Consider the following 26,820-nt stretch of genomic DNA (forward strand, 5'->3'; position numbering starts at 1 on the left):
GGCTAGAGAGAATGCCTCAATCGGGATTCACAAGCAAACATCTCTGAAAAACACTCCATAGACAATGCAAATTACAAACAGACTTTACAAGCTCTGAATAGTGGCACAACAAAGGGTAAAATGGTCCATTACAGACCGAAAATCTCTCGCACGTGTCCACATGACACAACCTTTATTTACAAGCCTAAAGAGGCCACCAACCCAACTAAAATGGGACTATTAAGCCTTCAGCTGCCCCTCTATATGTTGTACAAGGCATGAACATGCCAAAAGACACGGACATACATAAGCATTACATCAAACATCCTGTTTCGAAGTTTGTCCGTGACAGTCCGATGATCTCTTGAGAGAACCGCATGGATGGTGTTCTCGATCGGTTCAAGATGGTGACTATCCTGTGAAGTTACTAGGGCCTGTAAATTACACCCAAAAAAAAAGAAAGTGTAGTGGAAACTTGATTAAGATGGTTGGTATATAACAAAGACGGATGATGTAACACATGGCTTGGCTCCACTGTGTAATGCATCAAGGAAGATGGGTTTTGATAATGACCTGATTTGTCCTCAAATGCATGCCTTGACTGGGAGGTTTTCTGACCCCGGCCAACCACTGTCCATCTCTGATCAGTTATCGATCATCGATCATGCATTGATTGGCCGGTGATCTGACGTGACAGCGATTGTGTCTCTAAGATAGTCGATCCCACGTCAGGTGTACATTATGATAATTAGCTGTTGAATTTTGGATGTTATTGTGCATCTTACGGGATCTCCACTTTAATGGAGCTAAGAAAGGCCCTGTGGACTCACGTGGTTTAAGGGTTGGATCGCGAGCCACCGGATAAGGAAGCTGTTCGACCAGCTGTCGGCAGTGTCAAATCGAAGGATTCATGGGGCCACAGTGATCTGTTCCATAACTAAAGAAAGGGATTGGGCCGCGACCCAAGACACGATGCGAGGGACTGATGGCATCAACAAAGCTCGGTCTTTTTCTCCTTCCTTGCGTGCTTCCACTCAACATCTCGGGCATATTTGCAGGCTCTCCATCCGGTTTCCTGAAGCGATAAGACATGGCTATGGGTGGGTATCATCCATCACCTTCGGTAGGACACTTGCTTACGCAAGTCTTTGGATGACGTTGATAGATTCTCCTCTATTCTTTAAGGATCGGCAGCAGTAGATGACGAGGGAGATACAATGCACTGGGTGTTCTAAAAGATCAGGCTTCTTCAACTCTTTCCATAATTTTTGTGGTTACAACGGCCTCATCCATCATCATCATCATCATCATCATCATCTTACAGAATCAATCCTACAAACAAGCTAGCCATCATTCCTTCCTTTCCTCGCTGTTCTTTGCAACTTCTTCCGAGTAGTCAGTCTCAGTGCAATGAACCAACCCGACTCTCATGCTGTGAAAGTTGGGGTGACCTCTCCCTAGTTTTGTTTACCGCTAAAATGTGATGGCAGAGAGTCCCACAACGACAAGTCACACTGTCCCTTTCTCTCTCATACTTTGCCTTGGCCGCCCTGCCGACGTTGTACTCTGCTTGTACTTGGTAGCCATGGGTCCAAAGCGAGTCCGCCCTTCACACGATGGGTCAACCACTACTTCTATGATTGCTTCGTGGGGCCGATGATAGTTTACTTGATGTGACCCACATGATATGAGGAGTCGTACGATAGCAAAGACTTTTGATGTTCTTCTGCACACAGTCACATAACTCTTACCTTTCTGATTTCCACCAACCCGATGAGGATGAGGATGAGGATGAGGATGGGACTCCTTGACTGTCACGACCCACATCATCTCCAACCTACGCCCTAACCGCGGAAGTGACAGAGAGAGAGCAAAAAGAAGTGCTTCACCTGGATAAATGACACATTATTCATCTGTTCCTTTGGTGACTCTTTGAACTCATGCCTCTGCTTTTTCTCCATGTATGAACTTTGTGACTCATGAGAAGGAATTTTTCTTCAAGATTTGGGTCCTCGAGATCATGTTCTTGTAAATTTACTACTAGGGTTGCAATCAATGCGAGGCCGTCTTACCCTTCGTTCCCAAACCATCGCTTATTTAAAGCTGCGAGGTTTTGGTGATGCCTGTCATCATCGGTCTCCTCGTGAGCCGCGTGTCGCAACTGCCCGCGCCATCACATTAATCTTCGTCCGCTTCTCACTCTCTGACTCCGGCCGGGACTGCCATGGGCTCTTCGAACCCACAGTCGTTTGCCAGAGAGGAAGGATCCGCTCCCCCTGTACGCTCTGCCTCCTCGCTTTTACTCCCGTCTTTTCCTCCTCTGTTGTTCTGCACATTCTTTCATTTGGTCTTTTGCGAGTCTATAAACAAACTAGTCTTTTAATTGTCTGAATATATCGATAAATTTATGGCTATTTGAGTTCCTCTGCTACTGCATCTGCCTCAACTTCTCACATCAGAACATAATCTTGATGCTGTCACTTTGTGCCATACGGTGTGTTTGATCTCTGGTTCTTGGAGCAGGACCAGAAGAAATCTTCTTGGAAGACTGTGCTAACTCTTTCATACCAGAGTCTGGGTGTGGTCTATGGAGACCTGAGTACTTCTCCTTTGTATGCATACAAAAGCACATTCTCAGGGAAACTGAGCCTTCATGAGAGTGATGAGATAGTGTTCGGTGTGCTCTCATTCATCTTTTGGACATTAACTATCATTCCTCTTTTCAAGTACATATGCTTTGTGCTATCAGCTGATGACAATGGTGAAGGTAGGACCTTACTGGGTTGTTGACCACAAAAGAATACATATCCTTCAAGGTTTTTGTGTTATGTTGGCTGACATGCTCTATGTTGTAGATGGCTTCTCGAAGGAGAATGTCCCCAATCTTGGAAACTTGATTTAACCTTAAATTGTTCTTAGTGTTGATTACCTTTGTCTGTTGCGTCAGGTGGAACCTTTGCACTATATTCACTTCTTTGCAGACATGCCAAGTTATGCATGCTGCCTAATCAGCAAGATGACGACAAGGACTTGTCAGCTTATGATGATGAAGGGGCAGACACATGGGGGAGTCATCTGCTCAAGGATTTCTTCAAGAAGCATCCGATGTTCAGAGGTGGTCTGCTTGTAGTTGTTCTTCTTGGAACTTCTATGGCAATCGGTGACGGAGTGCTCACACCAACAATCTCTGGTAAGTATCAAATTCAGGTGATATATTAACTCCAAAGCATGGCCCTGATGGATCAAACCGATGTTTGTCAAGAATAGAAGCCTTGAATCAGTAGGAGAAGATGCCCCTATGCATTTCTCATGTGTTGCTTTCGAGCAATCCTTGCTGCATTCATCATTTCAATGAATTCATACTTCAATGCAACTAGTTGGAGCTATCCAACATTTGCGGTGGATATCTGCATCAGAGTCTTTGTCATAGCTTCTTCCTACAGAAGAAGACATTTATAAAAAGTGAAATTTATATCTGAAGCCCTATTTTGAAACTTGAGCTGTCTGAATCAATAACCTTTCCAAACTATTTGTTCCTTAGATGACAAATCATCAAAGCCTTAGCGAAAGATGCTATAAACTACACATAAGTAGTGGCTCATTTTTTGTTGATTTGATACTCTTCACTATCAACTTTAGATTTATTTAGTGCTGTTCTTTAGGTGCCAAACTTATTTGAATCTTTAATCAAAGACAACACTAAAACTTCTATGTTGTTTCTATACTTCACAATCTGAATCCAACAGAAGTTTTGCATGTTTTTCCAGTTCTTTCAGCGGTATCGGGTGTCGGAGTGAAACTTCCCCATCTTCATGAGAGTAAGTTCATCGATCAATTTCTTTGCCCCTCTTTACATGCTGCAAGTGCTACTGCTACTTTTTTTTTTTTCCAGGTAATGCAACTTCATTTTGGTGCTTATTTTTCAGATTATGTCGTCGCAATTTCATGCGTAATCTTGGTGGGTCTCTTTTCTCTTCAGCACCATGGAACACACCGTGTCGGTTTTATATTTGCTCCAATTGTCATAGCATGGCTTCTATTTATCAGTGCTATCGGCATCTACAACATTTTCAAATGGAATCCCGGCATTTTTTGTGCTCTTTCACCGGTTTACATGTTTAGGTTCATCAAAGCCACTGGCACGGAAGGCTGGGTATCATTAGGAGGAGTTATGCTTTGTATTACAGGTAATGCCACTCCCTAATTCTCCAAGAAAAAAATATACTGCACATTATGTCTTAAATTGTGTATCGAAGACATTCGCAACCATCATGCAGCTACTTTGTACTTCAGGTACCGAGACTATGTTTGCTAATTTGGGTCATTTCTCTTCCCTTTCCATCAAGGTGAGCGAATTTATCGTCTTAATATGTGGAATTTGTGGTCTGGCCGTTAATCCTGACACTTTTACTTAGAACCATGCCATTCTAGATTGCCTTCACCTGTCTGGTGTATCCCTGTCTAGTTCTTGCATACATGGGCGAAGCTGCTTTTCTCTCTAAGCACCATGAAGACATTCAACGAAGCTTCTATAGGGCAATACCAGGCAAGATGCACTGCATTTACTCCTCATTCTAACACATCGGAACTCGATACGGTACTCAGAATTGACACATTTATGCATTCTGAAAATTACAGAGCCAGTATTCTGGCCGGTCTTCATTGTGGCCACTCTCGCAGCGGTGGTCGGAAGTCAGGCTGCGATATCTGCAACCTTTTCCGTCGTAAGCCAGTGCTGTGCTTTCAGTTGCTTCCCTCCTGTGAAGATTGTCCACACTTCAAACCAAATATATGGACGGATCTACATTCCTGAAGTCAATTGGATGCTCATGTGTCTGTGTCTGGCTGTCACGATCGGACTGCGGAACACCAACTTCATCGGTCATGCTTACGGTAGAGCTCTTTTATCTTTTCGAGCATTCATGTTTTATGGATAAGCTGCCTGATCAACTGACCTCATCGACAGGGCTTGCAGTCACAATCGTCATCTTTGTAACCACTTGCCTGATGTTCTTGGTGATCATAGTCGTCTGGAGGCAGAAGGTAAGAACGGCCGTGGCTTTTCTTGTGTTCTTCGGATCGATAGAGCTGTTATATATATCGGCATTGATGATAAAGATCCCAGAAGGGGGGTGGCTTCCGCTTGCTCTCTCTACGATATTTATGGTTGTCATGTATGCATGGAACTACGGCACATTAAAGAAGCATGAATCTGATTTGGAAAACAAGATTTCAGTAAGCAGAATACTGGCTTTAGGGCCTAAGCTCGGGATCGTTCGCGTGCCGGGAATTGGCCTTGTTTATGCTGATCTGGTGACCGGGATGCCTGCCATTTTTGGGCACTTTGCCACGAATTTGCCTGCATTCCATCAAGTTCTAGTGTTCGTGTGCATCAAGTCCGTGCAGGTTCCCTTTGTTTCTGAGGATGATCGATTTCTGGTCGGCAGGATTGGACCAAAAGAGTATCACATATTCCGGTGTATCGTTCGGTACGGGTACAAGGATCTGCAGCAAGAAAACTCTGAGTTCGAGAATGATCTTGTGTCTAGAATTCTAGCTTTCGTAGAGACGGAAGATGATGATGGAGAAACATCGTCGGATTACGAGTCTGGTGAATCGGGCATTCGGCGCCTCGAGCATACTTCCGATCACAATGTGCAGCATTCCGATACCCATTTGGCGAGGCCTCCGGCACATGAATTCTGGGAGAGTTGTCAGCTGAAGACGGAGTCCTTAGAGATCCTGACGGCCAAGGAATGTGGAGTGGTATACATTCTCGGGCATTCCTACGCCAAGGCGAAGAAATCATCGTCTGTCTTGAAGAAACTCGCCATCGACGTTGTTTTCTCCTTCCTGAGCAAAAATTGCAGGGCACCTGTCGTTCTTCTGAATGCACCTCACTCTTTATTGCTTGAGGTTGGTATGGTGTGCTATGTTTAACTGTGCCAAACTTGTCTCTCTTCTTCTCCGTCATCTTGATATTGTACATGTTTATGGAGGAGGAAACCTAAGTTGGTCACATAATCGACATGACCATTTCTCTTCCCTCAACAAGTATGTGCATATATCTTACATTTGTTCGAAGTCCCTCCCCTCGACAAGTATGTCCTCAGAGCTCAAACTTCTCCGCGATCGTATTCCTCTCTTGCCTCACCTCGATCACCATCTGCAGCAAGCTTGTCGGTGTTGGTGATGTTCTCTGATGCCAATGAAGGAGCGTTAGAAGAGGAAGATGCTGCTGACATTTGTGATCAAGCAAAAGACATGTTCGGTCGTAGCATCACCATCATTTATTAGAAGATCGAGACTTAGAATCAATCCTGGCCGTTGGATGCGGAATCGGTCCCGATGATGATGGAGCTGCCACCGCCGCTTCCTCCTCCCGATGGAAGTCGGTTCATGTAACTCCTCACCTCCTCCACTATCATCTCTCTTATTATAGCCAACAAGCACATCCCCGCCGTCGGCTCCTCCCACAGCCGCCCTCCACCGCCGTCTGTCCCGCCGCCCTCCCCTAGCCGTCCAAGAGTTAGAGACGTAACCGGACCGGACCCCCCGGCGCTGCCGTCAGTCGCGTCGTCGTCCCTCAAGCACGGGCGCTTCCCAGATAGCGAGCCCGAGTCCGACTCGCCCGGCTCCTCGGAGTCGGCGGCAACGGGCGCTGTGGCCGCGGCGTCGAGCTGCATCGGGGAGGACGGGACGGGTCGCTCGGAGGCGGACGCGTCGACCGCGTCAGCGGCGGCTTGGAGGCGGCGGCGGAGGGTGGAGTTCCAGTGGTTCTTGACGGCATTGTCGGTGCGGCCGGGGAGGAGGCGGGCGATGGTGGCCCACTTGTTTCCGTACAGAGCATGGGCCGCGACGATGGCCTCGTCCTCGGCGGGGGTGAAGGGGCGGCGGTGTACGGTGGGGCTGAGCTGGTTGCACCACCGCAGCCGGCACGACTTCCCCGACCGCCCGGGGATGCTCGCGCTGATCACTGTCCAGTTGCGCGGCCCGTGCTGCTCCACCAGCCGCATAAGAACCGCGTCCTCCTCCGGGTTCCATGAACCCTTGACAGGTTGCTCCCCGACATCGCCACCCTTCACCACCGCCATCTCTTCTTCTCCTACTACATATATCACCATATTTATCGCTCGAGTCGACGGACTCCGTTGGGGTTTCGTTTGGTTTGCGGTTAGTGGTGGTTTTTAGGACGGATCCAATTTGACGACCGTTAGCCTCTGGTTCGTTGGGATTGGATTGGCATGAGACGTGAACCGCTTGCAATCGAACCACTTTACCGCCAAAGTCGCGTGGGTTCCTCTCTCTTCTTGTTGGTTGAGATTATAAATTTCACTTTTCTTTTTGCTGAAATCCTCATAATGTTATGATTATGTTTTCATAAAATGAAGCATCGAAGGGGAACGATCCTAAATTAAGGTGAACTACATTATTTGAATCATGCAATTAATTCCCGTACATGATAAGACTTGGGCTCGGTTTAGTTAAAAGCCCATTAAGCTAGGCCCAAACGAGAACACTCTTTACAAGCCGATCAAGGGCTAATTATATATTAGTTATGTAATTAAATCTTTTTAGTATCTCGGTCCTTAAAATTAAAAATATATATATCAGAATCTTTATATTTGTGAAAGTGAAACATCTAGCTCCATTTACCCTAACACGTTTGATTTTATCGATGAAAATACGAAAATGATGGATAAATTTTTTTTTAAATATCTTAATTATATTTTCGATGATGGTGGATTACAACGTCGTTAGGAGCCGTCGATAGCTATTGTGGATGATTAGAGAGAGTGGCGATGAGAGGTAAGGCAAAATGAGTGAAAAAAGATGAGAACGCAAATGTCGACACTCAACGTCTACATCGTTGTTGATGCAGATACAAAGCGGCAAAAGGGCAATGATCTACTGTGAGTCGGATGTGACCTTCCTTTGCTGGTCCTGTGATGCATTCATCCATAGTCATCAATTTTCTCATTGCACATCATAGTCGTCACTTGTGCCGCTTGCCACTCCCTCAATGTTGACTGTCATATCTTCAACATAGGTCCATGGCGGGTTTGTGCCCTTTGTGATTCCTATAATCCCGATCTTGTTGTCTTCCCTTCGCACTCGATGATATTCTCGTCCTCTAGCTCTTGTCTCTCTATCTCTAAGTTCACAGTAGTACTTCAGGTAAAAAAGCTCGTAGATCCTCAATGGACAACCATGAAATGATGGTATGGGATGGTTGAGGAGAGGGTGGAGGGCATCTTGCTAAGTTAGAGTCGGAGGATAGGGTTACTGATCGATGTTGATACAGAACGTCGATATTTATATTATCCTCTTCCTCCTCTCCTTTTATTCAATTATCGTCATCGCTTTCCCTCATCATTCACAATAGCTACTCATGGAGAGTCAGTATTATATTCTTCCTTCTCTTTTTCTACTCAACTATTATCGTCGCTCTCCCTCATCATTCACAATAACTACTCATGACCTCAGCAACATTATCGCCTACCACAACTAAAAGTGTAATTAAGACATTAAAATTATTTTTATTTATTATTTTTATATTTACGTTGGATCAAACTAACGACGCTAAGATAAATAGAGTTAGATATTTCATTTTCATACTTATAAAAAGTTTAATATACAATTTTTAAACCTAACAATAATATAATAAAAAGGGATTTAACTACGAAAAATAATTATAATTAACCCGTCGGTCGATGCTTCCGTCTCTATTTAGACGAATACTAAACCGTCAGATGCAGATCTAAAGGGATTCTTAATGTAGCTGAACAATTCCTTTGCAAAGATGACAGTAATTGGTTAAGTGCATAGCAATTATTCGTCACAGGAGAACAATCTCAGCAACTAAACCGATGATAGAAGCGGCTCCGTCGTGGAGGTTCTTTTGCGGTGGTGTTACTGAGGGTTTGGAGGCCTGCTGTTGGCTGCTGAAACCCTGGAGCCCCACTCGAGCAACTCTTTGCTGGTATCATCCTTGTGCACGATGATCTCTATGAAGCAGAGGCAATCTTTCTTCGCCCCCATCGCTGCCTCGATTGCCTCCTTGAGCTCCTCCTCACACGTGACCTGGGCGAGCACAGGTTGATTACACTTGGAACACGGAGTGCAAACGGCGGGACTGGCCATGAAGAGAATGTGCTCACCTTTGCGGTCCAGCAATTGCCCTCGCCGTTGTGGATGGCATCCACCAGACCAGTGTAGTTCCAGTTCTTGATGACATTGTAAGGCCCATCATGGATCTCGACCTCAATCGTGTACCCGCCATTGTTTATGAGGAAGATGATGGTGTTCTGGCCGCACCTCAGCATCGTCGACACATCCTGGGCTGTCACCTAAAATCCACAGAGACAGATTCGGGCATTAGATTCCATGGCTCAAGCATAATCCTAGATGTGGTGCATCCACAGTCGACCGTGAAGGCTGACACCTGAAAGCTTCCATCGCCGATGCAGGCGATCACGCGCTTATCCTTTGCGGCCTGTGCATACCCGAGCGTCGCTCCGACGGACCAACCGATCGATCCATACTGCATTTGGAACTCGTATCTGCAACACAAGAACATCTCATCAAGAAGCAAGAAATTACAGCTGATCTGAAGTGGATGGAAGACCATTTCAAGCGACCTACCCGCATCCCTCCGGCAGTTTCAGCTTCTGGCAGTTGAACCATGAGTCCCCTGTCTCGGCGATCACGGCAGTGTTCTCCGACAGCATCCGTTGGATGTGCTTGAAAAGCACGTTCACCCTCAATGGCTCCTTGGGTTGGCACTCCAGTGGCTGTCCCTCGGGCACGTAGATCCTTCGGTAGTTCTCGTGCGCGGTGGTGTTCGTGTTGAGCCTCTTCGCAAGCTCGAGGAGGAAGTCCTTCATGAGGATGCACCCGAAGGCCGGGCCGTTGGCGACCACCACCCGGTCGGGCTGGACGATTATAGCCTTCTCCTTCTTGAGGAGGAGGGAGTACCCGACGGAGCTGTAATCGTTGAAGATGGGGCCGGCGAAGAGGTAGGCGTCCGCCGACTCCACGATCTCGGCGCAGAAGGCCGTGCTCACGGCGCCCCAGTAGGTGCCAAGGAACCTGGGGTGGTGCTCCGGGACGAGGCCCTTGGCCGACGGCATCACGGCGATGGGGTAGCCGGAGGCGTCGGCGAGCTCCACGAAGGCCTTTCCGGCCTTCGCGACCCGGATCTTGGGGCCGCCGACCAGCACCGGCTTCACGGCCTTATTCAGGACCTGCGCCGCGGCCTCGACAGCGGCTTCCAGTCCCATCTGGTTGCTCAATCTAGCAATTCCAACGATAAAAACCCATCAGGAAATCTTGCCCCAAACCTAATCTACAGTCCACTGACGAAAGAAAAGAGAGCGATCCATCGAACCTGGGAGAGAGACAGAAGGGGACGGGCTCGCGGCTGAAGGTCGGATGCGCGATGCCGGGGAGATTGCAGCTGACACTGATGTAGACGGGCTTGCTCTCCTTGAGAGCGGTGGAGATCGCGGTGTCGATGAGTTCGTGAGCGTCATCCAGGTTATTAACCACCGCCTATGCATCCAAACACATCGATTGCAAGATGTCTGCGTTATGGAGCTCAAGGCAAAAATCGGATTCTTGTTCTCGCTCCTCCCGAGAGAGAGAGAGAGAGAGAGAGAGAGAGATAAGTACCTGGAAGCAGGTGACTGTCTGGAAGCACCGGAGTTCCTGGGAGAAGTCGGGGAGGCCGATGGTGTGATGGAGGACGCGGTTGGTCCCGTAATCGTTGGAATTGGGCCCGCCTACGATGCAGATCAACGGGAGGTTCTCGCTGTAGGCGCCCGCTATGGCGTTGAGCACGCTGAGGCCGCCGACGGTGAAGGTCACGACGCAGGCGCCGACGCCCCGGGAGCGGGCGTATCCATCGGCGGCGTACCCGGCGTTGAGCTCGTTGCAGCACCCGATGAGGCGGAGGCCCGGCTCGGCGATGAGGTGGTCGAGGAGGGTAAGGTTGAAGTCGCCGGGTACAGCGAAGACGTCGTGGGCGCCCACCTGGACGAGGCGGCGGGCGAGGTGGCGTCCGAGGGTGGCCTCGGCTATCGCCGCCACCGAAGCCGGCGCAGCGGGGCCGACGGAGCAGCACTGTGCCGCCGGGGGGCAGCCCACGACGCCGTTCGCCTTCGCCTCCGCGGCCGCGTCCACCGATCCGATCCTAGTGTCCATCGCCACTGCGGAAAAGGAGTGTGGATCGTTTCTTCCTTTACTCTGTTTCTTTGACCTGTGCTCTTTAGGAACGCGCGCTACGCTCTTTATACTAATTAATGGGAGATATTTTAATGACTCCTCGATTCGTTTCCTCTCACAGCTTAGATGGTTTCACGTGGGTCCCATCCGACGGGTAATCATAGTGAAGGTAGGGAACGCGTTGATATGCGAGACCACGAGTCATCACAGCCGTCTGATCGACGAAAGATTCCGTCAAGACGGTGAGGGCACCCTCCTTTTGATTCGATCCCATGGGCTCTCAGTCAAGCTTTCCACGTCCATATCGGTGCTCGTGGGATCGACGGGTGGTCGTCGTTCGCTTAGAGTCACGCGGAGTGCGGGGAAGCCAAGGTGGGTGGGCGGAAACCACGTCGCCCTCTGGTTGCGCTGATCGCTGATTACACGCAGTGGTTTTGGATTGGAGACAAGACTGGGTTCATCTGGGGAAGTGTAGTATTGTCCTTAAGCAAGTCATAATGGTGATATTTGAATGGGCTAATGTGTTAAACCAGCGTGACTAAATAGATATACATGCATTCGAAGAAACCATGAATTTTTCTTTCTGCATTTTACCAAATAATTGATATCATATATTTTAATACCGAACACGTGACAACAGTCGGTGACCATCATAGCACCAATGAAAGAGCTTTAGACTGACACGATGCAACACCTTGAACTCGAGAGGGTCGCTCATATGCCCTTACATTGTTCGGGCCTATACAATTCGATGTCGAACATCACATAAAAGCTCCAAACGACTCCATACAATGTGGACCCGTATAGATTGACGTCAAATATTACATAATCATTCAGAAAAACTTGGAACGACATCACACGATACGAGTCCATACACATTGATCGACACCCATCCGTAAGATACAAGTCAACTATTTGAGAAATCAACAATCATTAACAGACACGACCAACCTCTCTTTGTAAATATAAAAGCTAACCCCCTGACCAACGGAGGAAAAACTTCGAGCATTTAACTCCCTCTTACTCTACGTTAACTTCAACTTCAAAAGAGTTGTGTTGAAAAATCTCCCTTCGAGCATTCAAATGTGTCTATGATTTCTAGACACATTTCAAAATTTTATTTTATTTGAACTTCGACTTGATTTTTCAATTTATCTCAAACTTAATTAAAAGATACATGAGCTCATCTTTTTCTTAAAGCAGAAATACCACTTACTTGAGCCCAGAAAGTGTCTCTCTTTACCACATGTGGAGCGTCGCGCAGCACAAGGTAGTGGGGCGGGTCAGAGCGGGCCCAGCCACATAGGTCCGATGGGAAGGCCATTGCGTAAGCCACTATCCCTTTATACATATGTATATTAATTATCACGTTCCCTTTCCAAATTTAATTGGCACATTCACCTGTTGTCATTGTGATACTAATTTTTTGTCACCATGTCGAAGTTATCAAAGAAATAAGTTAAATTGTGAGAATAATTTTTATATGAAAATATATTGTTTTTTTCTGTAGCTTTATTCTACATTTCCCAACAACATGAAATATTTAGCTCCTTCCATAATATTATGCATGTGGGAATATAGAGTAGGTTGATCCCGACCCTTCAAAGTCGAGATCATGGCAGGAGAAACCGATGGACGGTCGATGTTTGCTTGGAGTTGCGTCCGGTGCAGGGAAGGGGAGAATGGCGGTGTTCGCATGTTTCCTACAATGGTTTTGGGTGGATTAATGTGTTCAGAGGACATGACCAAACGAACGCGTAAAGCTTCACAATGAAGTGTTCGAGTCTCCTCCCTTTTCATTCGAGGTTTACGGTTTGATTCGTGCATGATATCAGCTTTGTGAAAAGGGACGGGTGATCTTTTCACGTCCACGAAAATTAAAGGTGTCTCCGCTACTGTCAAGGTGTGATACATTCCCAAGAATCAATTCGACTCGATGCGAATCGGTATGATATATAGAGTTCTCTAACTTTCTTCTCCTGCGTTCCTGCATCTCTCCATCTTTTACTAGTATTGAAGGCAAAATATGAAGATGCTAATATCATATGACTAAGGGTAGAAAGGATCAGATTACATATATTATTACTTGGATCATAATCTAAACACTTTTAAATTTTGAGTTGAATTAATGTCTGACTTGATATATATTAATCTTAGATTGACTTAAACTCATCTTTTTGATCGGACTACATGAGTTGACCTAAAATTCAGATCGATGCCTGAATAATATGCTGCTTTTGGGATCTTAGTTTGACACAAAGGTGAAGTGATATATGTACGAAAGGGTTACGGCCATTAAAAAATGAGTTGCCTGAGTTATTTCTTTACGTAAGAGATCATTCATACGCATGTTATACGATGTACGTGATGAAGACTAGTATGTGTATGCACAGCCGAAAGCTTGGGTTGATCACATGTGAATCCCCTCCTCCATGTTGAGTCCGAGCCGAGCGCACCTTTCTCTCCAGTATCTATGCATGCACATCCGGCGGCAGAAAGATCACAGATCCGCATCGAACAACACCGAAGGTGAAAACGCAGCACAGATAGCTTCAAACAAAGGAGGAAGCCGAATGGGAAGCTCACGTCTCAGCGCAGTCCCAAGGTGATTAATAATGGCCACCAACAGCAACCGGATGCGACTGTCCCTTTGCATGAAGACAACCTCGCTTGTTCCCGATGCCTTCTCTCCCCTACGCCCCAGCCGCATCACCATGCTCCCGACCGACCCCTCATGCTCTCTTCCACCCCACGAAGAGGCTCATCATGCCACCGGAGCATGGCCCTTGCCATCCCCCGCCCCCCCCCTTCATCACTCACTACCCCCTCCTCCCTGCATGCCTTGTTGCTTTCCGAGGCCGCAATGAGAGCAGCACGTAGCTCCCCAGCAGCTAAAACCAAATGCCAAGCCGAGGCATTATTTGTTTATGTTTTGTGAGGCTTCTTTGGCTTTCTCACCAAGCAAGAGGAGTGTGGCAGGTTGGAAGAAACCAAACGTAGTTGTGGTGCTGCGGCTTCTCAGCCATGCAGTAAAGACTGACGCTTCCACAGTCCACCGCTTCACTTTTCGTCTCTTTTATTATCGCACTATATGTTAATGCTGCTGCGTATGACCACCGCCCTTCCCACCCACAGAGAGCAAGGTTGAGGGAATCCCACCGGCCTCGGCTCTCCTCTCATCTCCCAAGCCCTTCGTCCCTCGCAGACCGACACAGACTACACCTTCCCCGTGATGGATCATCAGCTCCATTCTCCAATAGAACAGCACCAGCTTTCTTTCCAGAGTAGCTCCAGTACTACCAGCGACAACAGCAACAGCAGTACCAACACCACCTCCTCTGCCGCCGCCGCCGCTACCGTCGTTGGGGACGCCGCCGCTGCTGGTCCTAGCAGGAGGGGGAAGGGCAAAGGTGGGCCCGAGAACGGGAAGTTCAGGTACCGTGGAGTGCGGCAGCGGAGCTGGGGGAAGTGGGTGGCGGAGATCCGAGAGCCGAGGAAGCGGACCCGCAAGTGGCTGGGGACCTTCTCCACCGCGGAGGACGCAGCCAAGGCCTATGACCGGGCGGCGCTCATCCTTTACGGCCCACGAGCGCAGCTCAACCTCCAAACCTCCTCCTCCGCTGCCGCAACCGGCCATCACTCCAACAGCACCACCGCTGCAGCCTCCACCACCACTACTCTTCGGCCGCTACTCCCTCGTCCCTCCGGCTTCCCCTTCCCCATACCTCCACCGACCGGCGCCTCCACTTCTTACAACTACCCGCCCCCGTTCCTATACGCCAACATGACCGACAGCACGATCATGGCCCCCGGGCCCGCTATGGAACCACCAAGCGTAGAGGTCGGAGCGTTAGGGACCGCGCCGGGACCGGTCGTGGCTGCGGGGCCTAGCAGCCTCGGCTTCAGCGATCCGGCCATGGAGGAGATCAGCTCCTTGGCAGGGTCGGTCAGTTCGAGCTTATCTCTCTCATGCCCGCCGGTGATGACGACGGAGAGCATGGGCTCGGCGCCACTCGTGTCCTCACCATTGTGGCCTTACGATGACTACGATGTGGCGGCTTCTTGCCTGTGGGATGAGACCGACCCATTCTTCTTCGACATATGACAGTACAAGCAATTAGGGTTTACTTTTGCATGCATGGTGATCCGTTCCAAGAATCCAGAATTCTTCGATTATATTGTTCTTTTCATAAGATTTTTTGTAAATTATTAGCCAGTTTGCGTGTTATACTTCGAAGAAGCATGTAGCTTTGTGGTGAACCGACCGAAGGATTTGCTTTTCTAGGGTTTGGGGATGAACGGAAGAGGAATAAAGAACAAGGGTCCGCTGCATGTAAGGAGGGAGCAACATGCAACAGATGGGTTAGTTTATTATGTATATTTTCTTGGAAGAATGTTACTTGATTGGTTTTTGGAACGATGCTACTTTCTTAGGCGACAATGTCATTATTGTGGATCGAGTGTCCTCTTCAAAGAAATTATGTGACTATGTTGTTTCTTCCTGATTGCATGTTCTTATGTTTTTCTCAAACATAACTCTACAAGATGAAAGCCATTGCTTGTTGAGAAACCTGCTAGATCACAAATACTTTTGTGTATTCATGTCCTTTATGAAACGAAGACACTTTGTTGTTGATGCATATGGATCTGTATGCTGCTACATGTTTTACAAGTTGAAACATGTCTTGAATAGAACAAGAGCATTATGTATCAGGCTACTATTATGTTAGTACTCCATGGACAATGCGATTCTCAGTTGATGGAAGGTTTGTTCTTCGTTGGTGCTCAAGCATGAACTAAATGTATAGGGTTTTCATCTCAACATGGTTCTAACTTCTAATGATGCATCTCATATTTCTACCAAATTCCTGTTTCTCAAAGTAAATTCTATAACAAAATATTGATGTGCCATATTTGTAGTCTGTATATCTGTTAATGTAATCAGATTTAGACTGTTTAGTGTCATTTAAAACACAGACTTGCTTTCTGCAGATGGTTCTTTTGATTGATGTCTTGCATCCTATTGAATTCCCTTCCACCATTATTGTATGTATATACATGACCTTTGATTAAGTGCTCATTAGCATTTCTTCCTATTGAATTCCCAACACATTTTTATAGCAGAAATATCATGTCTTTATCATGGATCATCCGAGGAAAAAACTGTTTTATTTGGAGTGAATATTGCCAATGCTGTGAGTGTCATGAAGTGATGTCTTATCTTAAGCCTTATCAGAAACGAAGTTGCAATCAGGAACAATATTCTTCATTGTTAATTCAAAAGTAGCTATCTTCGCTGCATATTTTGCTTCTTAAGTTGATAGATTGTATCAAGAACTGCCAGTGCTCTACATGGATAACACATACTAATCAGAAATCGAGCTACAGTACCAGAGAGTGTCAAATGCATCATTTCATGCATTCTAAGTTTCCAGGTTTCTGGACTAATTCACGGTCTGTTACCTATATATTTTATGCATATTTTAATATTATTTGTCTTGCAGAATTCTTTGTGAGATCCAAAGCCACAAGCTTTGATTGTTCTCGAGCGATTTCATTTCTTACTTTGGCTGCTTATTTTATTAGTCATTCTTTCCACATTGTTTGAGATTGTAGAAGATATATCAGTTCCCTTAGTATCAAATCCAGGCACTCACCATGCTGCCAAGTTGTGCCAAATAACAGCAGTTCTTGATCTCTGCAACATTGTTATTGCATATATATGTTGTTGCTAAGCATTTTCTTGGACATGTTTTGGATGGATGCCTTCTGTTTTCTAATGTGCTTTTACTTGGGCATATTGCTTCTTCATCAGTGACTGCGCTTCTCTTGTTTTCTGAAAGCAGGCAATGTGGTTGTTTAAAGTTATTTCTCCAGACTAATGTAGAAATATATATTGTGGTGCATGCGATTGTGATTGCATTCTTAAACTGTTTATGCTCCATGAATTGTGAGGAAAACAGCCTTAGAATTCCAACAGTTACTCATTTGAAGCTCAACTTTGTTTCACACAGAATTCACCGACTCGCATTGCAGTAGACAATGGTAAGTATGATCGGATCAAATTCACTTACCCTCTAACCTCTTGCTGTTCTTAAACACCTGTGTTGCTCTGATGCCGTGTGGCAGCTTCCCTTCTGTTCATCCTCACATCAGAGAAACTTGTGCAGCCACGATGAAGCTGTGAATGATTCAGAATAGGCTTCTTATATCAAGCTAATTCAGACAGAAAACTAAGAACAAGGCTGAGGATATGTCCAAAGGGGAAGATGGCCAATGTATCTAATCCTATTAGCAACCATGGCAAGTCTCACGACACTTGCCATATCCCACTCCAAAACCTCACAAAACTCAAACCCATTACAAGCTTAGCCTCGCAAAACAACAGAAACACAATGAGGTATAATAGGCTAATATTACCTCGAATTCCGTCTTCATTTTTCACTCTTTTGTAAAAATAATAATAATTTATTTAAAAATATTTATATCTGGAATAATTTATTATTTTTATTTTCAAGGTTAAGTCATCCAAACTTTCCTCCATTGTGTAATATATATATATATATATATATATATATATATATATATATATATATATATATATATGTTTGACTGTTGAACATTCATTAAGATTCTTATGTTATTAACGTGCCATTGTCGCTTAGATCCCATCACGTAGCTCGCATCTTAAAGCACGTCGTGTTAACGTTATCGGAGGAGGGAGGCGGTTTGAGTGTCACGCTGAAGTCTCGTGAGGGGTAGACGGAGGGGAAGGATGGAAGGGGCGAAGGATGCCGGCGGCGATCGCTCGGCCATTACCGTACAGGTCAAGTTCAGCGGCCGGACGCTGCCCGTCTCCCTCCCTATGGACGCCACGGTTGCCGATCTCAAATCGTTGCTGCAGCCCGTGACCAACGTCCTCACTCGCGGCCAAACCCTAATCTGCAAAGGTACTTCCTCCTTCACCCTCTCCGTTCTCTCTTTCTCACTCGCATCGCAGATCGTGCTTTTTGTTCTGAGCGATTCAGGGTTGTTTGTTCGATTCGTGATGCGGTACTAGGGATAGCTTCCGAGCACTCTGAAACTCATTCAGCTGGAAGTCGATTCAGTGGTGGTAAATGGATAAAGGACAATTGGTGTTGGTTAGCTGCGGGGAGTTCACAATTGATTTGTTACTTTCAGATTATTTCAGATGAAGTGGTTATCATATTTTCGACAGCGGGCAGGCGAATTTATGTAATTTATTGTGTGAAGAAGAAGGTTGTCTCATAAAATATATCTCTAATTTACTTCATATCAATTGGCATGCTCGTGTGCCAACTGATTCAAGCCAAATATTGGCTGCAGCATGGATCAGCATGCAGAGTAATGATATTCTATGATTCATTTAACCTATGCTTAAGGTTTTCTTTTCCTTTCACTAGTGTTTGCACTCTATTATGTCTTTTAGGTGCTCAGTTCTCCTATGTTTGTCAAATAACCCACATTCTTGGGAAAGGCAGGTGCATGAGGAGATAAGGAGAAAAGGAAGGAATACTTAACTGATTTGCACCAGTTAATGGATAGAAAAATATTGGTACTTGTGCATGCCCACTTGTGCTGGAGAGTTTTGTCATGTGTCCATTGGCGCAGGTCATGCCAATCAGCATGCACCATTTAATGGATAGAAAACTATTGGTACTTGTGCATGCCAACTTGTGCTGGAGAGTTTTGTCATGTTTCCATTGGCGCAGGTCATGCCAATCAGCATGACAGAGTAATGCACTTTGTCAAATGGGATGATAATCTTCAAGAAAATGGATATCATTCAAAGAACAAGGCCCTAGATTATATATGAAAAAATCATGTGTTAAACATTATCTTGGAATGAACTCGACAATCTCCCGACCAAGCTTACTTTTCTGGGACACAGTTGTTTTTTCTCTGTCTGGGGATGTAACATGTGTACAGACGTAGAGAGTGACAACCCAAAGTTCAGTAGCGATTTTGTATACCAGGACGTAGTGACTTATAGTGAAATTATGCTTCACTTTGAAACTCAGTCAAGATGCAATGTTTGCAGCATTAGCCATGGGTTTTTGGGATACCCGTAGTTTACAACAGTAACCTATGTCTATTGCAGGAAAGGTTCTTGCAGATAAAGTGAGCTTGAAGTCAGTGCCAGTCACGAATGGCTCCAAGGTTATGTTGATAGCTTCTCAAGGTCTTCATCAAGGGGTAATTTCCTGGCCTTCTTGTTTATGGTTGCTACAGGTGCACTTTATATATGTTGGGAGAAAACCGTTTTTAAAATAGTAAAAAAAGAAGACAAGTGTTAGTTACACCTTTTCACTTTTGTGTTCTAATTGAAGTCATTTGTCTCATGGTAGGTCAAGTCTTTTTTCATAAGCTTCACCCCCTATCATGATAAACTATATCGAGGATGTTTTGGTCTTAAAAATCTTTTGGAAATTCATTTAGGCCTGTGTATGCACTCTAATTTTTCATCTTATTAATGGTCTTAAATTTTTTTGGAAATTTAATTAAGCCTGCTGATTACTAGAACTTGAAAACTTATTCATGGAGTTTATCAAATTGTTAACTAATGCTGAAGATCAGACCAAATATGTTGAGACATTTTTAACAAGAGCATCTTTCTTGAACAGGATGGTCCCATAACCAAAGATGCTGCTACTCAATCAATCAGCCCAAGGAAGCTTCTTGATACTAAACAAACTCAAGTTAGTCACACAAGGACAAATGTTGAGAAAAGTCGGTCTGAAAGATGGAAGTTGACTGGTGTTGTAGCTCTATCAGAGTGTCATTTGGAGGTACACAACAAAGGAGTTGATTTACAAATGAATCTTTATTCTTTCTGAATATACATTTCGAGAATAACTACTGCTCGTCGTTATGTCTTAATTAACTTTTTTAATTAGATATTTTTATAATAAATGTGTATAGATCACTAAATATAATTGTGTGCTTGAATGTTGTGCTTGCTTTTACTCAAAGTGCTATGTCCTGTTTATGCTCTATTGATCACTAGCACCAGGTTGTGATTTAGTTTATTCATGTTTTTGAGAAGCCATGAAACCTATGATCCAGAAATGCTTTACTTTTGGAATTCTGGAGATTGCTCTGATTAATAGTTTCTTTAGTTGTGCTATACCTAGTATTGTTTTTTATATAATTCTGATACAATGTGAAGCATAACCATTTGCACATTTAGGGTGCTAATGTGGTTTCATCTGATAACTAGTTGAGGTACTGAATTTGTATTTATTGTGTTTCTCCATTCATATTTTGATAATTCTCTTTAAAGCTCTCTACAATATAGTGTGTACATGTCTTATTGAAATTAATTTATTTTAGTTTCGCTCAACCATTTATTTGACCCGAGTTATATTGAAAGCCTGCCATACTAGTCTCATTTGACTTAAGTTATTCTAATTGGGATTGGGCTGCCAATGAACATGTTCTATATATATTTATTTATTTATTTATATGGGGTGAAATATATAGCTTGCTTTTCTTCCTTTTAAACTCGAGAATCCTTTGTGTATACATTGATAGGCAATGCCTGAAGAAGTTTGGTCTTGTGGACATTCTGTAAGAGTATTGGACGTCAGCAACAACTTGATTAGAGATGTACCAACTAAAGTTGGTGATTTGAAGTTGCTGAATGTAATTCTCTTTGCCTTTTTTTGCCCAGTTGGTTCAAGTTGTTTGGTCTCACTAGAACTTCTTATATCTTATGTTTTATAATTCTGAGGCTTTTGAAGGCTACTACTGATGTATATTTCAAGAATGCAGCAAATTTTTTATTCTGGCTTTTCTTCATATGTCTAGAAATTGTTGCTGAATGCAAATAATATAACAGATGAGAGCATAAGCTGGGAGGGTCTATCATCTTTAAAGTGTTTGACTATCTTATCATTAAGCCATAACTAGTAAGTATCAGATTGATACTTCTGATATATGATTGTTTTTTATTTAATTTATGTGTCAATTATTTTATTTGTGTCATAATGATAATTCTAGGAATCTATATGTGTCAACTGATTAATTTATGAAACATTGATTTGAAGGTTGGCTAATAGTTTATTGTTTACTTTATATGAATCTGATGAATATTCTTGTCAGTTGATTGAAGGGTTCATTTTGAATTAAATAAACAAGTTTTATAGGAACCTCTTGGTCGGTCAAGTTTGGGCTGATGTATAGAAGCACCACATCACCTTATGCTTCTAAAAGCCAAAATTATATGTTTTGCAACTTGTTTTTATGGTATTTAGGCTTTCTTGAACTGTATTTTCTTCCAAAACATAAACCTTTTTTTTAAGAATCTATAAATGTTAGAGATAAAATAAGCAGAATGATTGATAGAGTGTCACTCCACATATAGAACTTTTAGACTTAAACCACTCATAATTTGCAGGCCAGCATACATTTGTGTTGGTGTTTTTGAAATATAATGCACTTTAAACTTTACAAAATGAGTAAAAAGTGCCATAAGAAGCCATAGGTTAAGCAGTAAAGATGGAGATAAAAAGCCCTGAAGTTGCACTCTGCCACCGAGATGTTATTAGATCTGTGAATAAGAAACAAAGTTTTGCCATCAATGCATCCTTCCACAAGAAATCCATCTGATTTAAGTTGAAGCTAATTAGGTGGCGGAGGTTTCTGCCTAATTCAAGGTATTGAGGCACATTGTTCTCGTAAAAAATATAGGAAGAGGCAATGCAGTTTGTGGTCATTGCAAAGACCCCATGCATCAAGAGGAAAGTTTCGCCTGGTGGCTGCGAAAGAGGAGTTTGTTCCTTTGCTTCAATTGAAGCAAAAGAGTTTTATAAATGCAAGACAATGATAATAATATTAAGTACCGAACGTATCCAATTTGGATCCTGATTTAGCCAGTCACCATCAGCACAACTCTTGATACTCTTGAATCAGCATGACAATCAGACTTGAACAACAGTCCAATAGCAAGCCATAAAGTGTCACTAGAAGAACAGCTATGTAAAATTGTCCATTAGGACCACAAGAAACACAAGTCTGGTTGCCAGAGATTCCAATGGAATTAAGCCAGGGTCCAGTTGGAAAAAAATTCATTTGTATTTCCATGGGAAAGTTTTGAACATAGGGACAATATGAACTTATGAGCTTAGGCCCCCTACCTGGCTCTCTCTCCTCTTGGCTGGGTCTGTACTGTTGAATCTATAGATACTTTTGGAGGTCATCTCATCATTAACATCCATGCGCCAAATCTAGATGGCATCATTGTGATTGGTTGGCACCAAATATCAACATGAATTACAAGGGCTGGGTCACAAAAGGTCAAGAATAATGTCTACCTGTTCAATGGCTATGCTCCATTAGATCTGATACTACTATAGTTAGACACAGAATGCATGTTCATGAACATAGGAAGCCTAGGAATCATTCACTAAATATTAGCATTTTTGCCATCATTATTAATTGGGAGGAATCAGCTTTAAGAACAGTCAGAGTGGGTTCAACCACAAGTTCTAGAAACAATATTTTGGATCATGAATATTCCATGGTGTTGGTTTCATATTTGGCCCTAGTGATGCTCACCTGATCAGACAAGGAATTATTAAGGTAAAGCAAGAAATCCTGGAGAGGCCCTTAAAGTGCTGAGATAGCACACAGCAAGCTTTCTAGAGTTGTAGGAGAAAAAGAGAACATAGTTGCTGGATTCTAACACAACTGTGTCTTTCACTAGAATTTTGCCCTGGAATGTCTTGTATACACCATATAGGTCTTTCAGATGTTTGACTCAATGTAATGAAATGTCTAACATACACAATATATACTAAAGTAGTTTAAGAACACTGGAAGAGTTGAACATGGTTTCTAGAATTTACATGGTCTTAGTTGAATAGAACTTCAGTAACATGGTGGCACACCGAATGCAGCCTTACTATTATTTGCATGAAACTATTTTTTTCCAACAACTTTCACTTTAGAAGTGCAATGTGTTACCTGGAAAACCATGTGTTGATTGTGATCCTCTTTTCTGCCTGCTTCCTATTATTTCTGAACACCGTGATCTGTTTCATAGTCTTTTGTCTGGCTTCAAAAAATTGCCACAGTATTTGATACAAGCCATTCAACTGGCAATTCATTTTTATCTTCAGCCTCCCTTGTAGACATTCCTATATATACCTTGCTCTTTTTGTTAATGTAAATTAATGCAGTAAAAACATTATTGTTGGATGTATCTGCATCGTCAATTAGTGAAAGTTCATTTTCGTACACTTTCAAACATAAATTGGTTCTGTATACTCCCATAACTCTTTTATACGTGCTATTTTTAAGTTTAGCAAGGCAGATCATAGAAATTTTGTTATATATGAAAATATTGGTCATTTGATGAAATTAATGTGATAAATTCAGATCTTTTTATTCCTCATCATTCTTAATTCTACTGATTCCTTCTTCATCTTACTAATTTGATTTTTAGTAATAAACTTAAGTTTTTGATCCCTCATATTCTTCGGATAGTGATTCTGGTTGTCAGATGCCCACTCTTTTGTTAATTTACTCAAAAAATGAGTTGGTTCCAGGTGATCTTAGATATATCTTTTTGTTGCCTTTGTTTCTTCATGTTGGTTTGCTTAATGAATCTTAAATGGTTTTCTTGATTTAGTTTTCTATTATACATGGTGACATGCTACATCGGTCAAACTTCTACAATTGTGGTTATATGTATTTGCTATGATATTCTTTTATGCCAAAGAGGTGTCCTATTATGTCTTGTTAGGCCCTCCATAATGAGTATATCTTTTATTAAGAAAGATTCTAAGCTAGTTTACTTGTAATCTTTGCTTTTAAGTTAACTTGACAAATTGTTTTGTTATTTTGGCAGTTTAACTACGTTGCCATCTGCAGTGGGTACCTTGACTTCTCTTTGCCAACTTCATATTGCAAATAACAAGATAACAAGCTTACCTGATGAATTAGGATTGCTCAATCAACTTCAAATTCTGAAGGTGGCCAACAACAGGTATTATCTTTTTCTGTTACATAATTAATTTAATGTTTCACATATCACAAGCTTCAGATATAAGTAGAGCATCTTATTTATGTTTAAATACTAAATGATTAGATAAATTATGTGGAGTGACTGTTCTGAAAGGTACTAGTGACAAAATGGACAAAGTAATGCAACAAGTGCATAGACCATACCTTAGAAGTTCTCCCTCCCTCAGTACATATTGACAAGTTTGCATGTTTAAAAATAGAAAGTAGGTTTTCTCAACAGTCCAAATTATTGCTAGAATTGAGAAGGCCAACAATGACAACCAGAACTGAGGTCAATAAAGTAGTTACCTTCTCAAAATCTCAACATATGTTTCTCTCATCATACATATACTACTGATGTAGTGATCATTAAACATTATTATTGCTATTGCTATCACCATCATACAATTTTTCAGATTTGATGAATTAACATTACTAAGAATTTGAACGTAAAAAAGCTTCACTTTTTGGAGGTGAAAATTTTGACACCTGGTCAAGGTATACACGCACATAAAGAGTACTCAGCAAGGGATCATGTGACAAAAGATCTGAGGCTGCTTGCCTTTATATTTGCTACGTGGAATTGGCATATAAAGAGAATATACACAAGGATGTTAGTCGATATTATTATAATTTGTCAGTTTAAGTACTCTTTTAGACACTATTAGTTTATGTCTTACTACCCGTGGAAATCATGTGGAAATGAATTTATATGTCTATATATTTTTTGTTTTTTTTTTTCTTTTTTGACATTTTTCCACCATCTAATGGCAGGTTGAGCTCCATGCCTTCATCTATAGGAAATTGTCGAGCCCTGGTTGAGGTAATTGTGCCCTTGCTATATGCATATCTAGGACTTTGCTGTGAAAAAAAAAAAAAAAGGCATACATTAATGTATCGCATCATCAATTTGATTTTTTCACTGATGCAGATTGATTTATCATGTAATCTACTAGTTGATCTGCCAGAGACAGTTGGGAATTTGCAAGATTTAAAGGTCGTATTCTTCTTGATATTTGTAGGAATTATGAAGTTTCTACCAAGTAAAGAACTTTACAAGTTGAATTGTTTATTTGTGTCTAGTAAAAAATAATGAAAACATGTACTTAAGAATTTATTTTTTATCAAGCAATACACTTCCATTTTGATTTTGATGCCATAGTTTGTTCATTGTTGTTAAAATAATTTGTGTGCGAACAGATGCTCGCTTCATAGTTATGCTTGTGGAACATTAATTACTTTCTGTTGTAGCGTACACATTTTTGTTCAGTTATACTGAACAGGTGTACAATTCTTTTTCTCTAGCTGTATGGAACCTTTTAGGCAGATGTATTTAGGCAGCTTTATATGTTCAAGTTTTAGCAATTGGTTACACTGTTGCTTCTTTTTTTTCCATCTTGCAGTGATTATGTAGTTTATTTTACTGTATCAGTAGTTATTGCTCATGATTTTTTGCCTGTGGTGCAGGCTTTGATTCTTAGAAACAATGGTCTTAAATCCCTTCCTCCAACATTATTTAAAATGTGTTATCAGCTGTCAACGCTTGATCTTCATGGCACAGAAATTACAAATGACTTTCTTCGCCAGGTACTGCTAGCTTATATTCTGATTTTTTTTTTTCTTTTGCAATCTTTTTTCTTCTGTGGCTGGAACATGATGGCTTGGAAAAGGGTGAAAGCAGAAAGAGATGTTCATGTTCTATTTTAGTCTGCATGAGTTATTGTTTTGTATTTAATACTCCATGCTTCTCTGTATCATATTTTTGTGTATATGTGTATATTTCATCTTTTTAAAATCTTGTCTCTTGAAATGTTAAATAGATTGAAGGATGGGAAGATTTTGATGAACGAAGGCGGTCAAAGCATCAGAAACAACTTGATTTCCGTGTGGGATCCTCAGGAGTGTTTGACGAGGGTGCTGATGATGACAGGGCCCTTAAATAGGGTTAATTGCTCTAGGTATTAGATGAGCTTATTCCTTTTTCTTATAAAGTTTATCAGTTGCTCGTTGATGATTATATTTGCTGGTAGAGTTTATGATTGACTAGAAAACTTATGAGATATACGTGTATGATTCCACAGCAGGTTTATCTCTATCCGCCACAATTCACTCTATTTCTGGTCTGTTGTAATGGTTTTACTGTAGCTTCGTGATCTGTAATGGTGGGATATCTATTCAAATATTTTTTTTATGTTAGCACGCACCCGAAAGGTCTCCAGTGGCATATAACATAGGCACAGTAACTACCCTGTGGCTTTTCTCGTATGGTGAAAGTGGCCATCAAGTTTACTTCTTTGGTACTTTTGTCCGGTGGTATTTCTCTGCAGGGTTTGGCAATTTATTGAATGAGCATTTATAAGAAAAATATAAAGCAATGTATTATTAACAATAGAAGTTAAATTTATGATATGTTTTAAGATTATTAATCAAGTTTTATGATCATAAAATTTTATCTTAGGATTTACTGTGATCAGATTTAATTGTTAAGTTACTAAAGATATGTCGTAACATATCATAATAATTTTTTCTTTAAGAATAATAAGTACTATAGTAATTCTATGTATTATGAGACAAAGCACTCGAAAA

The 26,820-nt window shown here is 42.6% G+C and overlaps 5 protein-coding genes across 7 annotated transcripts; 3 read left to right on the forward strand and 2 right to left on the reverse strand.

Moving 5' to 3' along the window:
• Positions 1–1,353: 1,353 nt before the first annotated feature.
• On the forward strand, positions 1,354–6,063 carry LOC103984173 (potassium transporter 1). 3 transcript variants are annotated; one of them, XM_065108203.1, is made up of 9 exons: positions 1,354–1,940; positions 2,024–2,257; positions 2,927–3,169; positions 3,747–3,797; positions 3,906–4,166; positions 4,273–4,325; positions 4,411–4,525; positions 4,618–4,872; positions 4,946–6,063. In XM_065108203.1, the coding sequence occupies exons 2-9, from the start codon at positions 2,035–2,037 to the stop codon at positions 5,917–5,919; spliced, it is 2,175 nt and encodes a 724-aa protein (XP_064964275.1). In that variant the 5' UTR covers positions 1,354–1,940; positions 2,024–2,034; the 3' UTR covers positions 5,920–6,063. The 3 variants fall into 3 exon arrangements, with proteins under 3 accessions (XP_064964275.1, XP_064964276.1, XP_009399897.2); XM_065108204.1 differs by having other exon boundaries at positions 1,354–1,903; XM_009401622.3 differs by adding an exon at positions 2,503–2,746 and having other exon boundaries at positions 1,359–2,257.
• A 230-nt stretch (positions 6,064–6,293) lies between these two features.
• On the reverse strand, positions 6,294–7,110 carry LOC103984391 (transcription factor MYB73-like). The gene has a single exon (XM_009401869.3). The coding sequence runs from the start codon at positions 7,101–7,103 to the stop codon at positions 6,294–6,296; it is 810 nt and encodes a 269-aa protein (XP_009400144.2). The 5' UTR covers positions 7,104–7,110.
• Positions 7,111–8,733: 1,623 nt separating this feature from the next.
• Positions 8,734–11,256, reverse strand: LOC103984175 (pyruvate decarboxylase 2). The gene is made up of 6 exons (XM_009401625.3): positions 10,654–11,256; positions 10,370–10,533; positions 9,625–10,275; positions 9,425–9,542; positions 9,141–9,329; positions 8,734–9,063 (listed from the first exon to the last, which is right to left on the reverse strand). The coding sequence occupies exons 1-6, from the start codon at positions 11,182–11,184 to the stop codon at positions 8,893–8,895; spliced, it is 1,824 nt and encodes a 607-aa protein (XP_009399900.2). The 5' UTR covers positions 11,185–11,256; the 3' UTR covers positions 8,734–8,892.
• A 3,084-nt stretch (positions 11,257–14,340) lies between these two features.
• On the forward strand, positions 14,341–15,630 carry LOC103984392 (ethylene-responsive transcription factor ABI4-like). Its single transcript, XM_009401870.2, has one exon. It carries the CDS (start codon positions 14,438–14,440, stop codon positions 15,308–15,310), a length of 873 nt encoding a protein of 290 aa, XP_009400145.2. The 5' UTR covers positions 14,341–14,437; the 3' UTR covers positions 15,311–15,630.
• Positions 15,631–17,918: 2,288 nt separating this feature from the next.
• On the forward strand, positions 17,919–26,437 carry LOC103984176 (plant intracellular Ras-group-related LRR protein 8). Its single transcript, XM_009401626.3, has 10 exons — positions 17,919–18,155; positions 19,328–19,422; positions 19,851–20,015; positions 20,761–20,871; positions 21,037–21,137; positions 24,080–24,217; positions 25,009–25,057; positions 25,166–25,231; positions 25,702–25,821; positions 26,055–26,437. Exons 1-10 carry the CDS (start codon positions 17,981–17,983, stop codon positions 26,175–26,177), a joined length of 1,143 nt encoding a protein of 380 aa, XP_009399901.2. The 5' UTR covers positions 17,919–17,980; the 3' UTR covers positions 26,178–26,437.
• Positions 26,438–26,820: the final 383 nt, after the last annotated feature.

Source organism: Musa acuminata, chromosome BXJ2-5 (genome assembly GCF_036884655.1).
Source record: "Musa acuminata AAA Group cultivar baxijiao chromosome BXJ2-5, Cavendish_Baxijiao_AAA, whole genome shotgun sequence".
Taxonomy (NCBI): domain Eukaryota; kingdom Viridiplantae; phylum Streptophyta; class Magnoliopsida; order Zingiberales; family Musaceae; genus Musa; species Musa acuminata.

Bases quoted from the DNA above. Each gene is read 5' to 3' on its own strand.
- LOC103984391 (XM_009401869.3), bottom strand. From the start codon at position 7,103: ATGGTGATATATGTAGTAGGAGAAGAAGAGATGGCGGTGGTGAAGGGT.
- LOC103984173 (XM_009401622.3), top strand. From the start codon at position 2,204: ATGGGCTCTTCGAACCCACAGTCGTTTGCCAGAGAGGAAGGATCCGCT. The intron at 4,326-4,410 runs GTGAGCGAATTT...ATGCCATTCTAG, and splicing joins TCTCTTCCCTTTCCATCAAG to ATTGCCTTCACCTGTCTGGT. The intron at 4,873-4,945 runs GTAGAGCTCTTT...CCTCATCGACAG, and splicing joins CTTCATCGGTCATGCTTACG to GGCTTGCAGTCACAATCGTC.
- LOC103984176 (XM_009401626.3), top strand. From the start codon at position 17,981: ATGGAAGGGGCGAAGGATGCCGGCGGCGATCGCTCGGCCATTACCGTA. The intron at 18,156-19,327 runs GTACTTCCTCCT...TGTCTATTGCAG, and splicing joins CCAAACCCTAATCTGCAAAG to GAAAGGTTCTTGCAGATAAA. The intron at 25,822-26,054 runs GTACTGCTAGCT...AATGTTAAATAG, and splicing joins CAAATGACTTTCTTCGCCAG to ATTGAAGGATGGGAAGATTT.
- LOC103984392 (XM_009401870.2), top strand. From the start codon at position 14,438: ATGGATCATCAGCTCCATTCTCCAATAGAACAGCACCAGCTTTCTTTC.
- LOC103984175 (XM_009401625.3), bottom strand. From the start codon at position 11,184: ATGGACACTAGGATCGGATCGGTGGACGCGGCCGCGGAGGCGAAGGCG. The intron at 10,534-10,653 runs GTACTTATCTCT...TTGGATGCATAG, and splicing joins AGACAGTCACCTGCTTCCAG to GCGGTGGTTAATAACCTGGA. The intron at 9,064-9,140 runs GTGAGCACATTC...GTGCTCGCCCAG, and splicing joins GCAATTGCTGGACCGCAAAG to GTCACGTGTGAGGAGGAGCT.